The sequence below is a fragment of the Tetranychus urticae genome, chromosome 3, assembly GCF_039701765.1.
Source record: "Tetranychus urticae isolate SD_2017Ah chromosome 3, NJAU_TeUrti_SD_1.0, whole genome shotgun sequence".
Classification (NCBI taxonomy): domain Eukaryota; kingdom Metazoa; phylum Arthropoda; class Arachnida; order Trombidiformes; family Tetranychidae; genus Tetranychus; species Tetranychus urticae.
In genome coordinates, this window is record NC_142960.1 from 11154990 (window position 1) to 11174580 (window position 19591).

The 19591-nt window shown below is 32.7% G+C and overlaps 6 protein-coding genes across 8 annotated transcripts; 4 read left to right on the top strand and 2 right to left on the bottom strand.

The window, feature by feature from the left end:
- Positions 1-312: 312 nt before the first annotated feature.
- LOC107369526 (ATP-dependent RNA helicase DDX55) lies at positions 313-2655 on the top strand. Its single transcript, XM_015937487.3, has 2 exons — positions 313-444; positions 573-2655. The coding sequence occupies exon 2, from the start codon at positions 573-575 to the stop codon at positions 2382-2384; it is 1812 nt and encodes a 603-aa protein (XP_015792973.1). The 5' UTR covers positions 313-444; the 3' UTR covers positions 2385-2655.
- On the bottom strand, positions 2551-4817 carry LOC107369527 (PHD finger protein 10). Its single transcript, XM_015937488.3, has 2 exons — positions 4488-4817; positions 2551-4183 (listed from the first exon to the last, which is right to left on the bottom strand). Exon 2 carries the CDS (start codon positions 4165-4167, stop codon positions 2950-2952), a length of 1218 nt encoding a protein of 405 aa, XP_015792974.1. The 5' UTR covers positions 4168-4183; positions 4488-4817; the 3' UTR covers positions 2551-2949.
- Positions 4818-5574: 757 nt separating this feature from the next.
- On the top strand, positions 5575-8725 carry LOC107369473 (F-BAR domain only protein 2). Its single transcript, XM_015937431.3, has 5 exons — positions 5575-6419; positions 6596-6693; positions 6845-7186; positions 7367-7596; positions 7660-8725. The coding sequence occupies exons 1-5, from the start codon at positions 5667-5669 to the stop codon at positions 7707-7709; spliced, it is 1473 nt and encodes a 490-aa protein (XP_015792917.2). The 5' UTR covers positions 5575-5666; the 3' UTR covers positions 7710-8725.
- Positions 8726-9490: 765 nt separating this feature from the next.
- Positions 9491-13830, top strand: LOC107369475 (troponin T). Its single transcript, XM_015937432.3, has 9 exons — positions 9491-9734; positions 11021-11066; positions 11371-11574; positions 12026-12196; positions 12275-12496; positions 12576-12646; positions 12738-12840; positions 12919-13095; positions 13186-13830. Exons 2-9 carry the CDS (start codon positions 11040-11042, stop codon positions 13333-13335), a joined length of 1125 nt encoding a protein of 374 aa, XP_015792918.1. The 5' UTR covers positions 9491-9734; positions 11021-11039; the 3' UTR covers positions 13336-13830.
- LOC107369472 (dnaJ homolog subfamily C member 11) lies at positions 10998-17650 on the bottom strand. 3 transcript variants are annotated; one of them, XR_016199889.1, is made up of 10 exons: positions 17436-17650; positions 17079-17208; positions 16398-16973; positions 16172-16296; positions 16011-16093; positions 15826-15942; positions 15019-15472; positions 14608-14737; positions 14349-14515; positions 10998-11376 (listed from the first exon to the last, which is right to left on the bottom strand). XR_016199889.1 is itself a non-coding variant. In XM_015937430.3 (9 exons), exons 1-9 carry the CDS (start codon positions 17514-17516, stop codon positions 14490-14492), a joined length of 1722 nt encoding a protein of 573 aa, XP_015792916.1. In that variant the 5' UTR covers positions 17517-17650; the 3' UTR covers positions 14067-14489. The 3 variants fall into 3 exon arrangements, 1 of the variants encoding a protein (XP_015792916.1); XR_016199888.1 differs by lacking the exon at positions 10998-11376 and adding an exon at positions 14067-14268; XM_015937430.3 differs by lacking the exon at positions 10998-11376 and having other exon boundaries at positions 14067-14515.
- Positions 17651-17713: 63 nt separating this feature from the next.
- LOC107369400 (pre-rRNA-processing protein TSR2 homolog) lies at positions 17714-18656 on the top strand. The gene has a single exon (XM_015937350.2). The coding sequence runs from the start codon at positions 17987-17989 to the stop codon at positions 18575-18577; it is 591 nt and encodes a 196-aa protein (XP_015792836.2). The 5' UTR covers positions 17714-17986; the 3' UTR covers positions 18578-18656.
- The last annotated feature ends 935 nt before the right edge of the window (positions 18657-19591 follow it).

The window sequence follows — 19591 nt, forward strand, 5'->3', positions numbered from 1 at the left end:
AGACTCTAAGAGTTGTCACCAGGGAGGGAGATTGATTAACTGGGAGTGAAATAATGTCTAAATCAGCTTTGAGTGTGTTTATTGCCATTTTGTTTTGCCATTTTGGTTATATCTTTCCTTCCGGATATTAATCAACCTCTGAAGTAATCAATTAATTATAATTTTATCGAGACAAATCAGGTTTCTATAAAAGAAATTAGATAGAAATGTTCATCTTTTTAAATTGATTCGAAAATGGCGGGCTTCGCTTTCCAATGTTTACTGTGTAAATGTTGGAATGAGAAACATGTGATTTTTATTTTTTTACACTCTTGTAATTTAAAATAATTTGTTAACTTTCTTTTGTCAAAGAATTGTAATTTATTACTATTTGTTTGCCATTTATTGTGAACTTTTATCTTGTCACCATCAAGACCGTTTTTGGTAGTTATATTTCATATCAAGGTAAGTTTGCTTAGTTTTGTTAAGCTTTCTTGTTTGCACTTTCTACTTTTTTTGAGTGGTAAAGATTTAGTTAGTTCTGGACAGACATTAACAAGAGAAAATTATTGTATATCTGCTTTCTTTCTTAGATGGACAATTTTGATTGGGACACTTTATCTGTAGACGAAAGGATATTAAATGTTATCCGGAACAAATTTAAATTCAAACAAATGACTCCAGTTCAGAAAGCGGTTATTCCATTGTTCACTGGATTTAAAGATGTCTGTTGTGAAGCTGTTACTGGATCTGGTAAAAGTTTGGCTTTTATTGTGTCAGTTCTTGATATTCTTATCAAACAATACGAAAAGGAACCATTTAATAAGCATGCAATTTGTGGTCTCATTATAAGTCCGACAAGAGAATTATCTACCCAAACATTTGATGTACTGGAGGAATTTTTAAGCGACTCAAGTTTCTCTGAATTTTTGAATGCACAACTTTTCATTGGTGGTAACAATCCTATTATCGATGGCGAAAATTATCTTCAAAATGGTGGAAACATATTTGTTGTTACTCCTGGACGCATGGTAGATCTTCTGGAAAAATATCCTCAAATAGGAATTAAGCTTCGTAAACATTTACAAGTGCTTGTTATAGACGAAACTGACGTTCTTTTGGATATGGGTTTTGACAAAGAGGTCAATGAAATTCTAAGTTATTTACCGAAACAAAGACGAACTGGACTTTTTAGTGCAACACAAACTAAACTTCTTAGTAGATTGGTGAAATTGGGCTTAAGAAATCCTATCAGAATTGAGATAAAGGAGAAAAAGGCTATTCAACTTGGTGACTCCGAAATTGAGAATAGTTTATCTTCAGGAACAAAATCGCTTCTCAAATCAACCGGACTTCAAATATCTCCTTATTTATCAAACAACTACGTAATTCTTGAAAGTAATACTCATAAATTACCATTTCTAGTTCATTTCGTTAAAAAAAATCCAACCTTCAAATACATCCTGTTTTTCTCGACATGTGCTCAAGTTGATTATTTTGCGGAAGCACTCATAAAGTTTTTGCCATCTGAACTGACGATTTTCAAATTACATCGGAAATTAAAATCCCGTCGTCAAAAAATTTTCAACAAATTCAAATCTTCCGAAAACGGATCCATATTGATATGTACTGATATCATGAGTCGAGGTATCGACATTCCTGAGATTGACTGGGTGATCAATGTAGATTTGCCTAATACAATTCAAGATTATATCCATAGATCTGGTCGTAGTGGTCACCAAATCGGTATTCAAGGAAACTCGATGATATTGTGCTTGCAACATGAGGATGATTACATCAAATTATGCCAGGAAAAAGGAATCGATTTCACTCAAATGAAAGTACCCAAGAAGAAGCTCCTTCCGCTAGCTGATGAGATTTCTAGTTGGTTAAGGCAACATTGCCGTGATAATGCTGAGTTTTATGAAAATTCAATGAAAGCATTTGTGTCTTTCATTAGAAACTATTCAACTAAGAACATGATGTCTTCAATTTTATTTCAATCCATGGATTGGATTGATTTAGCCAACAGTTTTGGTCTATTGAAAGTTCCTATTATGCCCGAGCTAAGAAAAAAATTAGCTGAATGTCCAACTAAACTTCTAGCTGAACCAGGTGATAAGGAAATCGCCAATAGTCATAAAAAAGCTCTCGAAAAGCTCAGGAGTAAAGGTAATCAAGGTTCAACGGATAAAGTAACCAGAAAAAATCAAATCAAGGTTACTGAACAAAGAGCTAAGATGAAAGCTGAAATAAAATTGTGTAAGCTAAAAGGAAAAAAGAAAAAACGTTTCCTCAACGAGGTTGAATTTGATGAACTCGCTGAAGATGCAAGAATGGTTAAGAAATTAAAAAAAGGAAAGATTACTCAAGCAGATTTCGATAAACATTTTGGCATTGACTGAAAAATTAAAAAGCCAAATCTACTCCAGGATTGAGTAGAAATAAGATTCGACTTGTCAATTTCGAGATGAGCAATATTTTTGTCAAGCAAAGTTCGTTTTGAATTGATATTCTGAAAGGGAATATTTTAATAAGAAAATGCTTTGCGCGCGAAGTAAAACAAAGAAATTTTTCCATCAATTTTTATTGATTGTTAATGTATATCACACTTAATATGTGTAATGACTTGATGTCGACTGTAAAAAAAGATTAAAATTCATGTTGTTGCGTAAATTTAAGATTCTTTTGTTATTTAATCATGTCTGATATTTCTCAAAACTAATTTATGCAGAAGTGAACTCTTAAAATATACTCCTAATTCGGAATCTGTTCAGAATTTTTACTACGCTAATTACAAACGACTTTCGTTGAGAAAATTTCCTTAGACAACTGCCAGATCATGTATAAGTAAATTGATAGGTGTAATGATAATGAAACTATACATGGAAAGCCAGAGTTGAATCGAAATATTACATTCGGATGTTTTTTGATGATTTTTGTGATTAACGTGAATGATACAGGCGAAATTTATCGCATTTTACGTTGTTTGTAACAATTCGAGCATAAAAGTTGATGCCTTCTCAAAGTTTCTCCATCTGGACTTTTTATCTTAATAGTTTCATGATGCCAATTAGTTTTAGGTCCATCTCCGGGTTTAATAGCACCACATTGAGCACATTGGGCACACAATTTACAAACCCATTTACCGGTTGGTATAACACGTAATCCAACACAAAATGTATGATAACCTCGATCACACATATCGCAAAACATCAATTTGTCTTCATTATGGGGCTTATTACAATGAACACAAGTCTTACAATCAGTACATTGCCAGGCATATGACTTGATTACGTCAACCATATCAGTTGTCAATTGAAGGCATGATGGATGAACACTATTTGCACAATCAGAACAATGAACAAATTCCTCGGGAACATTTGATCTGTTACCTTGAACACTACCTTTACAAATTTTACAAACAGTTTGGAAACTACCTCTAATTGAGTTGGAGTTATCATTTGATGTTGAAGGTGTTTTTGTTTTCACATCTTCCTCACTAGAAGATGATTGTGATGACGAACAGCTATCACAGCTATTACCATCTTCATTATTTGGATCATTACCATTGTGACCATTTTCCCGGTTAGATCTTTCTAGATTATTGTCTTCTTGCGAACAGCTAGAACTACTATCACTATCAGAGTCACTATCAGAGTCACTTCCAGACGATTTTTCTCCTTCTTGACCATCTTTAGGTTTGATTAATTTTTTAGCATCAGATGCAATCGGTCCATACAGAACAGTATTAATTGGAAAGTATTTCAATTCTTCCGCTGAATATTTGATATACCAATCTTGGTGTTGTCCGTGGATGGTAGCAACTGGATATTTACCAACTTTTAGACATTTACCAGCAGCTACATTTTTCTTTAACATCTTATTATCTTTGCCCAATCCAATGGGATAATGAACAGTATCAGTTTGCAGATCCAGAGAAACTCTCCTTTCCTCTTTCCGTGCTTGATTTAATTCTAAATTGTATTGAGTTGCTGATTTGATAGCCTTCTTGAGCATTTCACTCATCTTATTTTTCTCAACATTGTTAGTCGGACAACTTTTACTTGCTTCAGAAACATTATTCACTGGGTTATCTTTATCTTTTTTATCCTCCAAAACCTTCATGTATTCATCATATTCGGCAGGATATTCTCTGGTTACTTTTTCCGTTATTTCCTCGGTCATCTTGAATTAAGTTGATCTGTAAATTAAGAAGGAATCATGGTGTCAGCATTAGAAAAAATACTTTTTTAGTTTCAATTGGAGATTGTCATAATTACCAAGAAAATCAAAACCAATCGTTGATTTTCAAGCCCTATATTCAGTTCATCTAATACCTGATTCAAATTAACAAGAGGTCAAAATGATTGAAGCACTAAGTTTCAAATTAAGCTAAAGTCTAGCAAGAAATTAAAATGAAATGATTCACAATGCAAGAATTGCCTGGGCGTTGGCTTTAAAATGGCCTAGAGCAATGGTAAGTAAATTAATAAAGGCTTACTTACTTCTAGAATCAATTGCCAACTTTCAAAGAAAATAATAGAAACATCAACAATAAACAATCTTGGTGAAATAATTCAAAACAAATCCACAATGTATACCAAAGGAAACCTCTCGAGTCAATAAGTCAGTTGAAAGAAAATCAACTCAGCTGTAGATTTTTTATAACAACCACACAGAGTGACCAAATTTTGATGTCGAAAGGTTCCAAGCGTAACTGGGCAAATTATCAAAAGATGATAAAAGTCTGATAACCAAACAGATTATCATTTGAACAACGAATTTTAAACCATAAATTTTCTATTTGTAAAAACTGTTAACTGTTGCAACTTGAATTCAAGTCTTGAAAAATTCAATTCGGTTATCTCCATCTACTGACGAATAAAGTAATCTCTACCAAAAACTGAAAATCGGACATTTTACGATCATTTTCAAATAACCACAATTGTACCAATTAAAAAAGCTACAAGTCTCTTTAATACTGGATATTTAAGAGAGTTACACAATTTGGTCGCAATTTAAATTTAACAATTCAACTTTAATCTTAAAATTCCAACCCGAATCAATAATATTATTAGTAACCAAAATATGTTTTGCGGTTACCTGAAGCTGGTTGTTTCCAGTTTAATAACTATTCAATAAATTTGATTATCGTGTGAGTTTGGAATTTAATTGGCTTTATTAACGCTTGTTTTAGCTGATTACATTCATTTTTATATTCAATTGAGTATTTTTCTTGATTAAAGTGGAAATTATTAGCAAACGAAAATGGAACAGAATACTCAATATCGATGCCGAGTTTCGATACTTGTGAGAATCAAGAGCTGTCAAAATAGATGACAGCTGAAATGAAAATGGTAAGATACGACTGCAAGTTTGATTTTAATTTTGTTATTATATTAAATGTTATAAGTTGTTGATTGAATAAATGATTTTAATTAAAACAAAAATTAAACAAACCTTTTTTGACGCAGAATCTTTCAGTATCGATACTGGTTTAATTTGTATCGATAAAAATTATTTTAAAGTATCGATATACAATTGTTGATACAATAATATTGAGGAAACAACAATTTTTACTTCATTTAATTCTAAACCTCATCTCTTTTCCTCCTTCAAGTTATTGGTGAAATTTAAATCAATTTATATAATTTGTGTTCATCTGAGTCTGGTTTGACCCTAGGATGAGCTTTTTTGGTAACTCAAAATGTAAACAGATTAATACAAAAATCAAATCAATTCTCAACAGTAGTGGTAATAATGGTGGTGGAGGCGGTGTTGTTAATGGTTCCAATGATGTGAGTAATGGAAGCACTTTTATTGGTCCTGATGGTGTCAGAGTGGATGAAGAAGGTTATATTATAAGAAATGATGTCCCCAGCCGTAAAGATGAAGATGATCATTTTTATTCAAGTTCAGATGATGACTCTGAAGATGAAAAGCAAGAGAAAAGATTTAAATTCGAAATTAAACCGGCCAATTTGACAAATGGTGGACCAAGTGTTGCCGAGCTTCAGAAAACTGTTAAAGGTCTTTCAATATCGCCATCATTACAACAGGGGGTAAGAATGTACAATGGTTCGTCGAGTTTATCCAAAAGTATATCAAGTAATTCTATCATGGATACACCTCCACCTATGTCCATTCCACGTCCTCCTACTAAGCGAAGTTTGATGTCACCCTCTATATCTCATCCAAACAATATAACTCGGTGTAAGAGTTATGGTAGCCTTTCAAGTGATTTAAGGATGACTCCGGTGTCAGTAAACTCATCCAGAGGACCTTCGCCATTGACACTTGGATTGACAAATGTGATTCCCATTGCTGTAGCGATTCAAGAGTGCATCTCAGCTCGTTTTAAGGGTTCTGATGAATCAAAGTGCAAAATCCAGATTATTGGAAGTCTCAAGATTGCTTTTCCTTCCGGCATTATTCAAGTAAAGTAACAGATCTTTTTCTCTCCTCTTTTCATTTCCATCTCTTTCTTTTCCTCTTTCTCATGCTCACATTTTATGTTGAAAAAATTATTTTTTTCTCATTCTTCTACTTTTTCTTCGCGTTCTTTCAATTAATTTCCCCTTCTTTATTCTACTCTTCTTTAAACTGTTTACAGGTTTTCGCTAACAATACTTGTCCAGCCTTATTATCATTTAAACTTACGAATAGCTCTAGATTCGAGCGATTGATCCCGAACAAAGATATTGTGATGCAGTAAGTATTATTTACTTTACCATGGATGGTTGAATCATTATTATCACCATCATCTCTTTATTTCCTCTTTCGGCCTACTTTTCTTAATTTTTTAAATCCTTTTAACGATAATTCTTTTTCTTCTCTCTTTCCCCCTCTCTTCCTCTCTTAGAAATAAAAACATCGAGAACGGTATCAAAACAGATACATATTCTTTCGATATGAATATGGTTGGATTAACTAATCATTTGAGGAAACTAAGTGAACAATCACCCAATAGTCGATATTTTAACGCAGAAATATTGAAATATCAATTAAAAGCTAGGGGGGCTACTTTTTGCCCTCTTCAAGTTGTCTCTCATTGGAAATGTGAACCATCAACCACTGGATTGAAAGTGGACTACAAATATAATGCCTGTGCATTATCTTCAATCCAACCTTTAAAGAATGTTACTTTTAGCGTTAATGTTGATGGTGGGGTCAAATCACATAAAACTACGCCCAATGCTTCATGGTATATTTTTTACTTAATCATTTTACAATTTCACGCCTCTCATCACTTTTCAAACTAACCTTCAACTTAATCAATCAATGATTATTATTGACAATGATTTTGCACTAAAGAAAAAGAATGATTATCACCGCAAAGCTAATTAATGCTATTTCTATTGTAAACTCTTTCTCATATAAACAGGAATGAAGAGAAAAAAGAAATTTCCTGGAAGTTCGATGATATCTCGATAGACTCGGAAGGAAAAGGGCTGGGATCTTTAAAGGCTAAATTTGATGTAACAGATGGTCCTTCAACCCCAGGATCTGTCAGTGTTCAATTTAATGGAAATTCAACAACCTTCTCTGGCGTAGAGTTTTTATTGAATTGCATTGGATACAGAATATCATTAATGAAGAAACAAATCTCGACAGGTAAGCCTGATTCATCAACCAAGCTCTAAACTTTGACTAATTGTATTTTCATCTCTTTTCTAGGTCGTTATTTAAGTGAAGCAGATTCGTCAGTAAGCTATGCATGCATCTAGGCCATGAGATGAATCGTCAATTTGATTGTTATTCGATTTCACTTGTCCCTGTCTTCTCCCACTTTCTACTTTTCCTCTCCCCCAACCTCCCTCTTACTTCCTCCTTTTACCCTTTACATTCTTGATGTTTTACTTCCAATATAGTGCCTCATCCTTTCATCTATCTTTTTCATTTCTGCCTCCTCTCGAACTCTTTCAATCTCTCTCTCCCACTCTAACAAATCAATTTTCACGCCTTCTCATTATTTTCTCAATATCTTTCACTTTCTATCCCCCTTTCTCTCTCTCTCTCTATCTCGCTATACCTAATCTATTCTTCGGTTAAATTAATAGTATTTATTTTAGCACATATTGCATACCAGATATAATATTTGAGCCAAAATCGACGTCCAAAATAGGCGACTATTTGTGAAACATAATCATGTTTTCTTTGCAGAATGATGCTCATAGATCTGCCTTGTTAATAAGGAAATTGTAACATCATTTGCAAAACAAGATCAGTTACTTTTCTTTTTCACTTCTCACTTTCACCAATCAAATGAATATTTTCCTCCCCCAACCTTCTCACTACTACCTTCCTCTACCTTTCTTTATATATATATCTCTCACTCAAGTATGACGACAAAGTCGAATTTGATACATACAATTAAAAAAAAGAAGGAGAGAAAAATTATCTACAAGTAATTTAATAAATTTCTTATCTATCGCCTACTTTTATTGTCAATTTTACAATGTACAATGTTAATTTAATTTTAATTTTAACTAATAATTTGTAAGGTTAATCTGCAAAAGTCAATTGATTGTATAACTTTTTACTCTCTTTCCCTTTCTCTCTATCGCTTCCACCCCACACTTTGCTTCCTATTTTGCTTTCTGTCCATTATTTTCACTTGTAAATGGTTATGTATTTGTAATGATGATAACATGGACTGAATCTGATACGAATTGTTTAAAGAAAAATACAAATTTGTACGATTATGCCTTAACAAAGTAAATTTATCAAATTGCATATCACAGATGATGGGCCAGGAGCGATTTTTAATGTAGTTGGAATTCCAACATCTATTGGAAATGCTGAATGTTGAAATAAACAAAGTAAATAGGAAATTATTTCCATTTGTCAATAGCATTGAAGCAAACCAAAGCAATATTTTTATAATGACAATTGATAGACAATCAATGAATAATTTGATCGCCTAAAATCAACTCAAATGAGCTAATCAAATAGGAAATCAGGAAAACTCAAACAGCTAAAGAAGCATCAAAAACCTTATCAAATATTTTGGAATTGAATCGTTCGGTGATTCCAATAAAATCAAGGAAACAATTTCTAACAGATAACAATGTCAAATACATCTATGAAGATTCCATGTTGCTGAACTTCAATAATAATTGTCCAAACTGTTGCTTTGATAGTAACCTCAATGGCTCAAGCTGTCAATAATAAACAAAAACCAATACAAAATGCTAACTAAAAGTAACTTCATGGCCAGTTTAATTCGCTCATTACAATATTATCTAGGAAATTAAGACAATCTGAATCAAGTTGGTGAAATTTGCCTGCAAAACAATCATACAAAAATTGGTCTCAATTTCCTCCTCTTTGAGCAGGGAAATGATGTTGCTGAAAAGCCAAGAAAAAAAAGGCTTCACAATCTTGGATTGAATAAGAGCCTGAGTTTGTAACTCAACTAAATATAGTTCAAGAAGATGATGACGATTAAGATGAAAACAGAGAGGGAGAGTGAAGAAGAAGAAGAAAGTTAGATTCATTCAATGTGTGTTAATTTAGTTGAACACAATACTTGGGACTAACGTCTATCAAGTTAATTATATTTCTCCTTCATTTTCATATTTTTCATTTTTTCGTTTCATCTCATCCTTATAATCCTTTATTTACGAGTGAACAAAAAGGAACAAAAAATAGTATTCAAATTATTCGTCTGAAAACGAGAACCAAAACATCCAAAGATAAACTACATTTCAATATTAACGTTTACATCCAAGATTAATCAATAACTAAAGGTAAGTGAAAACATTTTTTCATAAAATCATAAGTCAATCATAAACTAAGATTATCCGATCATGAATCAGGTAATATTTAGCAATTGATCGACAAAATTCCATTGACACAATACTTTAACAATATAAGACAATAACAAACACCAGTTATTTCTAATCAATTTGGTTAATCATTTCTTATAACATGGTTAATCCATGGTACAAACTGGATTTTTTAAGGTGATATTGTGATACAATAATTTCCTCCAGATTTTACTTGACTTTTCAAGAAAGTCATCATTTCCAACATAATTCAGTCAACATTCAAAAGCTTCAATTGCTCAGCCAATTTGTAATTTTGCTGAAATTTTGTTTACAAAAAAGTTGAACCATTTTCCCCTAAAATGATCAGATTTCAGTTAAATAGTTAGCCTAAGATTTAGTCGATCTAGAGTGTCCATAAATCTGTCCACCAATTTAGATAAGATGAAAGTTTATCAATTTAGATTGATATAATTTGTATAAATGCAAGATTATCATTTCCTTTTCTCCACCTTTTTTCAAGAAATTATTCCAAACACCCTTAATATGAGCACCTTTTCAATTTATAAATATCTTATTTTTCCTCAGCTTTGAGTGCCTCTTTTTTTTCGTTATTTTAGAGGTTTTTTGGCCTAAAGCCTAAACATTCAAGCAATCCTAATAAGCCAGGAAAGGATGATGAAAGAAGAGATGAGAAATCTATTTAGGATACATTTCCAGCATCTTCATCCTCTGCTCTCCTTCCCTTGAGAATTTTATATCTCCACTCGTACCGATTCCCCTCTTACATTGGGCTAAAAAGAGTTTTCAAAACTATCTGTTGCAGGAATCTTGCTTTAGGAACTTTTATCCAGCTCTGGATAAAATTTAACTGTCTAATTTGAATTCAGCCAATCCATGTCATTTGATTTAGGATTTCAGTCTGAGTTATGGACACAGAAACAGAAAAGGCTCTCTGATTGCTGTTTCCTTGTAATCAATATTTATCTCATTTAGATTGCGGTTTTAAAATAGTTTCCAAACATTTCCAAATCCTTAAATTGCCTGGTTGATGGTAATTACATCAGTCATTGGTAATGTTGATTACAACTGTATCAGCATCCAGCAATTGTAATTTTCATGGAGATAAGTCTGCCATGGATTAATTATGAAGTGTTGATTGAAATATTATTTGAGCATCATCAGTCTATTCTTACCTAGCTTTGTTGAAATATTTTCACCATTTGAAATGAAACTCACAAACTATTTCTTTTTTCTCCATTTGGTAGTTTAATTATATCAATCAAGATGACTGAAGCTGAGATGGCCATGGAGGTGAGTTGGATTTATTAGAATAAACTGCACAGCCAATTAAATGTAATCCAAAAACTGTTTAGCCTACCGTTGAAATCAATTGTGTGTTTAACAACTTGTTAAAAATCTTTGCTGATAAGCACAGATTTTGTTGACGATTAGGTTTGAACAGAATTTGGATGTTGGCCAATTTTTAACTAAACCATTAGTTCATCAATACTGATCAACCTTGCCTTCTTTTCTTTCAATCTATTTTCTCTCCATCTGGCTTTTCTGTTTTCCTGATTTCACCATAATTTCAACTTTTTCACTAATCTAAATCCAGGAGAAACTGCGAAAAAAGAAAGAAGAAGAAGAGGCCATGTGGGCTGAATACATTGAACAAATGAAGAAAACACGGGCTAAGGAAGAAGAGGATCTGAGAAAGTTGAAAGAGCGTCAGGCACGAAGAAAGGAACAACGTGCTGAGCAGGAAAAAATGATGTTCGAAATGAAGAGGAAACAAGATGAACAGAAACAACGAGAGATTGTAAGTATTTTTGTATCTTACAAGTTGCTAGTTATCATGACAAAACAGATAACTGAAAATCCAAATAGGAATATCAAAATTGATCGTCAGTAAAAATAAAAACAGTAGCAAAAACTAAAATTTACGGTAAAAATAACGCCGGAATCATTCATACAATCACTGTAAATCTAAATTTAAATCATGATAAACTTCGAAGTGATTAATAGTCGATGAAAACACCTGTTGAAGCAATGTTATTCTCTTAATAGCGATAGATGGCAGGCAAGCATAAATTAAAGTTAAATAATTTTGTTACATTGGAAAATTAAAGATAAACGTTTACATTTTATTTCTTTAGTACAAATATAAATGAAATTGTTGAATTGTGATATTAATTCTCGTTGTTCTTCTAAGTGATTTAAAATTGTGATATGTGTCTGATATTTTATTTTGATTGAATAATGATTTTCAGGAAGAGAAGAAGAATCGTGAAGCTGAGGCTAAGCGTAAGCGATTGGAGGAAGCTGAACGCAAAAGACAGGCAATGGCTCAAGCTATGCAAAAGCAGAAGGAAGCGGTTAAACCAAATTATGTCATCAGCAAGAAGGAAGGTTCAACAGCTCAAGGGCGAGATCAAGACAAGGTAAGTCAATTCTGAATGATACATTGTTTTTATTAACCTTTTCAATTTGTTTGTTTGTTTTTCATCTTTGATCAACAGTTTTCAAATGTAGCTTTTGCTCGAGCTGAGTTAAACAAAACTAAGGAGCAATTGGCTGAAGAGAAGATAATTGCTCTCGGATTGAGAGTTAAACCACTCAAGATTGATAATATGGATGAAGATGAGCTTCGAAAGAAAGCAGCTGAACTTTGGGAACAAATAATTCAACTAGAGAGTGACAAATATGATCTTGAAGAGCGACGAAAGAGACAAGATTATGATGTAAGTAGCTGGTCAGCTGATTGGTAACTTGAGTTAACCATGCTAATGATTTGTTTTAACTATTTATATTAATCTTTAGTTGAAAGAATTGAATGAGCGTCAACGCCAAATCAATAGGAATAAGGCTCTGAAGAAAGGTTTGGATCCTGAGTAAGTATCTACATTCTAATAGCTACAAACCATCTACAATGTACTTAAATTTATCCTCATCGTTATAATTATTTTTTTTTCAATTTTACAGAGCATTTACTGGTAAATATCCTCCAAAGATTAATGTTGCCAGCAAATATGAAAGACGAGTTGATCGGTACACTTTTGAAGATAAAAAAGCTCTTTTCGATGGTGTAAGTACATGCTTTTATTTGTTTAATTTTTCATTATTTGAGTCTTAATTTCATCGTGTACATTGATTGTTTTACTAGGGATGGGAAGAATTATATAAACAACAACTTGAAAAATCTTGGGAAGAAAGAATCAAAGATTATAAAGAACGAGGATCACCTAAATTGATGAGATGGGACCCAACTAATCCCAAAAACAAGGAAACTTATGAGCCCGGAACAAGAACCTACGATGATACTGATGATTTTGATGTTATGGTGAGTTTCAATTCTTCTTTCTGTTCATTATTTGAAATCCATGACACAATAGTTCATACTAATTGGGCAAATTTACTTTTTCATCTCTAGGATACATTCAAACCCTACTCTGCTCCAGAACCTTCACCGCCTAAATCAAATCCAAGATACGAGCCACCTCAAACTCACGAGGAACCCGATGAAGAGGAGGAAGAGGAAGAAGAGGAAGAAGAAGAAGAAGAAGAGGAAGAGGATGATTGAAGGACTAATTGTCAATATGGTCTGGTCATATTGGACGTTATCTAAATAATCCTTTTCCAATGTATATTCTTTATGCCCGTAAAAGATGTTTGTTGAATTGTTGACATAATTTGGAACGAAAAAGCGTAAATTATGATTATTATCGACTTCAATTTATCCACTCGAAAAGCTGCCAACTCAATGAAAAATTTTAATAAGTTATAATTTATGGTTGATTTATAAAAAAGAAATTGTAATGTCACGATGATGCTCTAAATGGTTTTTCTCTTGCACTTTTGTTCATCAAATTACATTGATTTTATCATATTGCGTGAACTATCAACCAGTTTGAATATGAGTAAAGTGGAATGAAAGGAAAATAGTGCAAAAGATGTTTTTGTTTGCTTAAAAGTGTACCTTGGTGTCTTAATATTTAATCAAAAAATACGTTTATATGTCAAATATGAACGCCTAAAAATAAAATACCCATAAAATAATAAAGAATTATAAATAAGATATTAAAAATCTATTTCCAACAAGCGAAAATTCACCTCCCTGCAAAAATAGACTGATAAAAGTCTATTAACTTCACTCTAATTCTTGGTTTCTTCATTCAATAACTATTATATTATGACTATTGAAATATCTAAGCTAATTTTTAGTAATCGAATGGTCAGAAAAAAATAAACAAAATTTCCGTAAATATCATAAAAGATGACGGATAGATTCCAAAGACTAAATCAGACAAAAAATTTCATAAACTGTGAAGTTGCTAAGTGAAAAGTTCAAACTTGAAACTTCAGCTTAGCATTTTTAATGTTTTGCTACAATTTTTAATAGTCGTTTCAATGTACAATCATACAAAAATTGGTCTTAGTTTCCTTCTAAATGAGTTCACTAAAAATTTGCATTGTATTTAGTATCGTTTGTCTACAATTCACATCTAACTCGCATCTTAACACAAAGATTGAAAAAAGAGAAATTGATATCTTTGCAGATTTGTACTTGAGCTGTTCTATTTAATAGATATTTACCATAGTTTGATGTTAAAAATTGAACGAACGAAGAAGGTTTTTCGTTGTTTTGTCCTCCAAAAAGGAGACATTCACAGAAATAAGAAGCTTGGTTGAGTGGCACGGGTTATACCAATCCAAGAATATTGAACACAACAGGCATTAAAAATTGCTTCTAACATTATGATCTGAAATTAGAGTTACGGATTAACAATTAAGTTATCAAATATAAAATATAGACAAACACACGTGTAATATGTCCACAGAAAAATGTACTTACTTTGAGATGGAATTTTTAGTTTTTCATCATCATTTATTACGATTAGATGATCATCATTTTTAAATTTATATCTAATTAATAATCCTTTATCTTCGCCAAAACATGGATCGTAAAATCCAGGAAGATTAGACTGTGAATAAAATACAGAGAAAATATTTTAGAGGAGCGAATAACAGTTAATGATGACATGTGGTAAAAAATTATAATGTAGAGGAGGTACTCTTCTTAATCTTAGATCATATCGATCTAAAACAATACAAAAGTAAGAGATTTTGATTGAATGCAGATTATCGATAATTTTTGCATTGTCGCACAGGAGTTGGCGGTATAATCAAAATTGAGTCGTTTAAAAGACAATCTGTTCAAACAAAATCTCTTTGTCATTGATGGATAGAGAACCGTGAAACTAACCTTAGACGCACTATGTAGTATTAAATTACTGTTTTGAACGAGACACTGTGTAGGTATCGTTACATCGTGAATACCATCTAATTGACTTGGTGACGATTCCTCAGAAGGATTCTCAAGAATGATTGAGATAGTTTTGATGGAACCGTAAATTGCTTTCTCTATAATTAATCCCGATTTAGCCTTTTCAGAATTAACATTTCTATAATACGTTTCGGACATGAGCGCAATTGCTGCTTCGGCTTCCCTTTTCCGCACAATCAGTTCAACAGCATTTTCTTGTTTCGCTTTTCTCAGTTCTTTTTCCTTTTCAGCTTCATTGTAAGGATCTATCACAATAGACTTGGCACAAAAATAGGCAGCTATGGGTACAAGAGTTCCATAGAAAATAGGTGACGGTATAATAATTTCCGAAAGGAGAATGGAAAAAGTATAAGTTTGATTTGCTCGCTTCAGTCTGAAATGAAAATAATAGAAATAAATTAACTAAAATGAAAATTTTCAATGTTGTTTGATAAGGAGCCTCGCGAACTGTCAATCGGCGAACTTTGTGAACTATCACAAACATGATTTGGATTCATTGAATTCACTCGGTCTAGTAATTCTAATGGACTCATAACTGTATAAATGATAATACAGTTCTCGAACTTTGATAGTTCATTGTAACGACAATGGAAGTTGCGCAGAAAATCTCTCTCTCAGAGACTCTTTTTCATTACCAATAACGCTCTACGATGCGTTATGTTTCATGTAATTCACCGATTAACAGTTAGCGAGGTTGCCTTGTGAGGGATATGGATGATCCTTTACCTTAGTTTACAAGAAACACCAGAGGTTGTTCCAATGGACATTGTAGTACCGGCTATTGAATGTTGAGATATTCTTGTTTCCCAACCATATTCAACGATAGCACCGAAAAATCCTCCTCTGTAGAAAAATAATACAGAAACTTTATTAAGTTAATCTATTCAAAAACTTTTATCTTCAATACTTACTTGATTCCACATTTGATTTTCGTATCGTTGAAAGGTAAATTGCGGGTATAGCTCATCGAAATAAATGTATTAGGAATTCCAAACTGAAACAGTAGCATGAAACAAAAGAATCAGTATGTTAGAAAAGTGCGACAGGCCTAGCTTAATCTGATTGGACTCACTTGGATTCGACTGATTACGGCATGTTTAGAGTTTTTCCAAACAACAGTGGTATTGACACAGCTTTCTAACCCAAATTTCCAAGTCACGAATCCTTCGAGATTCTTATCAAGATGACGATACAAAACTGATCGAAAAGAAACGAAATAAATTTTGGATTAATAATATTTTCAAGACCAAAATTTGATATTGAACAGCAAGGGTGATAATGTATTGAATAAAACTAACCAACTTCGATTCCTGGCGTTAATTCACCGGATTTATAGTGACATAATCCAGTAATGGTGCAAAATGAGCGCTTAGTTAAATATCTAAACCATTTAATTCCAAACAGAGGCCCATGACCAGCAGTAAATTGATATTCACTCCAAGATGTTGGCGAGGATACATGACGAAGTGATGTAGCAAATGCTCCACCACCAATTCCATTTTTATTTTGTAAATTTCCAGTAAGAGAAAGGGTATCTTTAGTAGTTAAAGGTGCATCTAAAGATTGATCAATCTCCATTGAACTGATTTCCAAATTTGGAAAAGAAAAGCCTCCTTCCTCAATGTAATCATCTTCCTCATATTCATCATCATAGCTTTCAAATAAGTCTGTGGCATTTATTCCGATTGTAATATTTCCTCTTGGATTGGCTCTTTGTTGTAATCGACGCTCTTGTCGCTCTCTTTCTAATCTTTCAAATTCTTCACGAATTTCATAGGGTGTTTTAGTTCTTTGGACGAGTTCCCAGCCTTCAGTTTCTAATCCTTTAACACCAAGTGCATCATAGATAGCTCTTTTATGTGGGTCAATCAGAACTAGAAAAGATAGCATAAAAAATAATGAGACATTTAGACAGACCAAAGTTGAGTGACTGAAATCATTTTAACAGTGATAAAAACATGACATTTCTTTCAATTTACCTTCATACGCTTTTTTAGTTTTAGTGAATAAAATTTCTGCTTGTTTCTTTAGGACTGGGTCAGTGTGTTTATCCGGGTGATATATTCTGCTAGCTTTTTTATACGCGTCTCTGATTTCTTCAGGGGTTGCCTTAAGTAGTCCAAGTGTCAAGGAATTAACAAGAGTGGCCAAACGATTTGATCATATGGGATAACCAACAGCATTAAAGATTCGGGGAAAAGACCAGATCATAAAGAAAGAGAAAGAATGGATTAAAATAAATTGATTTGGGAGAAGAAAGGTCAGTTTCGAGCAAAAATTATTTTGATACAATTGTCCAAATGACAGATAAAGATGAAAAATTAGAGTTGACTTACATTGCGATCGAGGTTGAGTAAAGTGTAATAATCATCCTCAATCAATCCTTGAGTACGCTCATCCACTGATTCAAATGACATGAATGTGTACAAAGACTATCTCCCAGTTGAATCAATTGAATCCGGAATTATCTTTGGTTAATCAAGATATAAATACTTTGAATTAAAAGAAAAATAATTTAATAAATAACATCACAGCAACCTCGTGGTTTCAATTTGAGAATAACAGGGATCATCTCCTATGCAACACAAGCAATGTTTGAATTTCCAATAATTATATGAATACTTAATTTATCACCTTATGCTAGCTCATGGAAAAATTATAAATTATTTGTATAGTTATACCGGCAATTGGATTAAATAAAATAATTACTGAGTTTGACATTCAGAAAATTTGAAGTTTATCATTGAATGACCCCTCAGCTGGGTTGCATCATCAAAACATATGTGAACCTAAAACAAATACTATTTTGAAAATTTTTTGTTTTCCAATGATTTTATTGTTATTTACTTTTTTTATTTAAGATAAATTGTTTAATAATTTAATAACAATGTCTCATAGTAAAAGTGACTCTAATCTATTTCATTCAGCGATCGATCAATCCATTGGAGAATGGACAGAGTTAAAACATGTGATAGAAGTCTATGGAGCTGGTGGTCACGATGCCGATGAGAAGTTAACATGGATGGGAGGTGTTTTGTTTGATTATTTTCGTATTACACCAATGGACCAGTTGCGATATGAAATCCATGATTACATCGAAACAATAGTTGACAATGAATTTGATTTTGTTCCCATGGATAAATCATTGGACACTTTTATTAGTAAACTACTGGAATATCATTCTCTTTGGTCAGCCGGCCAATCAGATAGACTGAAATCCATCATGGATGAGCGTCGCAAAGTGGCCGAAGTAAAGAGAGAAGCCATAGCTAAAGAGACAAAGGAGATTGATGCCTGTTTAGAAAAAATAGCCCTTTCAACAGAAGATACTAACAAAGAGACAAGCAGTCAAACATCAAACTCAACAAATAATTCAACTGATGGAGAATCAGCTGATATTGTGAGCTCAAAAAACACGGAGGATTCAAGTGAATGGGTAGTAGTTAACAATAAAAAGAAATCAAATCGTAAAAGATGAAATAAAAGTTTGTCTACGTCGTTGGATTTCAACGGATTTTGTGATTTCCAGAATACAAATAAATTTAGCTCAAAATGTACAGATTTTGCTCACATATTTATTCATGAGTTCTCAACAAAGCTGTTCATTTATTTACGAATATCGGTTCACGAAGATTACGAAGATCAAGCTAATGTTTCCCTGCAAAGCTGAATTAAATAAACACCCGGCACCTCTCTGGCCCACATGTCTTTATGGCCCATAGTAACCGCGATTACCGCGCTAAATTTAGGGCCGGTTCAATACACGAGCATTTACAGCGTGTTAAAAATATTATTAGGATAAAATTTACACTGAATTTGTTTTCTCTTGTTTCCAATTGCTATTCAGTTGAAACTTTTTTGATTTCAACAAAATTGTCACAAGTAAACCTTGTACAATCATAATTCAGATGACAGTTTCAATGTTTAACAGAAACATTGAACGGCATCAAGTTAAGACAGTTACAAGTTCGTCAATCAACACGAACGAAATAAGTCTTCTGATAATAATAAAAAACTAAACTCCCAGAATGATAATTAGTGTTTTGTTCCTTATACCAGCCCAAAAACATACGAATACGAAGAGATGTTGTTTTCCTTGTTGTTCAAAATTTGCTTTTTTGGCAACCCAACTTATAACAATTAATAAATGTGTGTAAAAATTGTGTGTATTTAATTAAGATAAACATTGAGTTGAAGGTAAACCAAATAATAATCAAGATGAAAACTGATGATAAAACAATTTGTGAGCTTTAAAACTCAACCAATGAGTTAATGAGCAACACTTTTCACTTCAAAGCCACGTTACCATCAAGATAATGTCAACCTAATGAGTGTCTCCTCTTAGCATGTCAAACAGCCCATAGTCTGCATCTTGTACAAACAGACTCACAAGTGTTACAAACTCAATATTTAATTGCTGATTAACTAGATTAGCAATGTTTAAAATGCTCTTTTAGATGTAAACAAACAAACAAATCCATTCGCCTTGAAG

Coding starts and splice junctions, on each gene's coding strand:
- LOC107369400 (XM_015937350.2), top strand. CDS start 17,987: ATGTCTCATAGTAAAAGTGACTCTAATCTATTTCATTCAGCGATCGAT.
- LOC107369527 (XM_015937488.3), bottom strand. CDS start 4,167: ATGACCGAGGAAATAACGGAAAAAGTAACCAGAGAATATCCTGCCGAA.
- LOC107369473 (XM_015937431.3), top strand. CDS start 5,667: ATGAGCTTTTTTGGTAACTCAAAATGTAAACAGATTAATACAAAAATC. Junction 6,420..6,595: donor TTCCTTCCGGCATTATTCAA/GTAAAGTAACAG, acceptor AACTGTTTACAG/GTTTTCGCTAACAATACTTG. Junction 7,187..7,366: donor ACTACGCCCAATGCTTCATG/GTATATTTTTTA, acceptor TCATATAAACAG/GAATGAAGAGAAAAAAGAAA.
- LOC107369475 (XM_015937432.3), top strand. CDS start 11,040: ATGACTGAAGCTGAGATGGCCATGGAG. Junction 12,497..12,575: donor GAAAGAGACAAGATTATGAT/GTAAGTAGCTGG, acceptor ATTAATCTTTAG/TTGAAAGAATTGAATGAGCG. Junction 13,096..13,185: donor CTGATGATTTTGATGTTATG/GTGAGTTTCAAT, acceptor TTTCATCTCTAG/GATACATTCAAACCCTACTC.
- LOC107369472 (XM_015937430.3), bottom strand. CDS start 17,516: ATGTCATTTGAATCAGTGGATGAGCGTACTCAAGGATTGATTGAGGAT. Junction 15,473..15,825: donor GGTGTTTCTTGTAAACTAAG/GTAAAGGATCAT, acceptor TTTTCATTTCAG/ACTGAAGCGAGCAAATCAAA. Junction 14,738..15,018: donor TACTACATAGTGCGTCTAAG/GTTAGTTTCACG, acceptor TTTTATTCACAG/TCTAATCTTCCTGGATTTTA.
- LOC107369526 (XM_015937487.3), top strand. CDS start 573: ATGGACAATTTTGATTGGGACACTTTATCTGTAGACGAAAGGATATTA.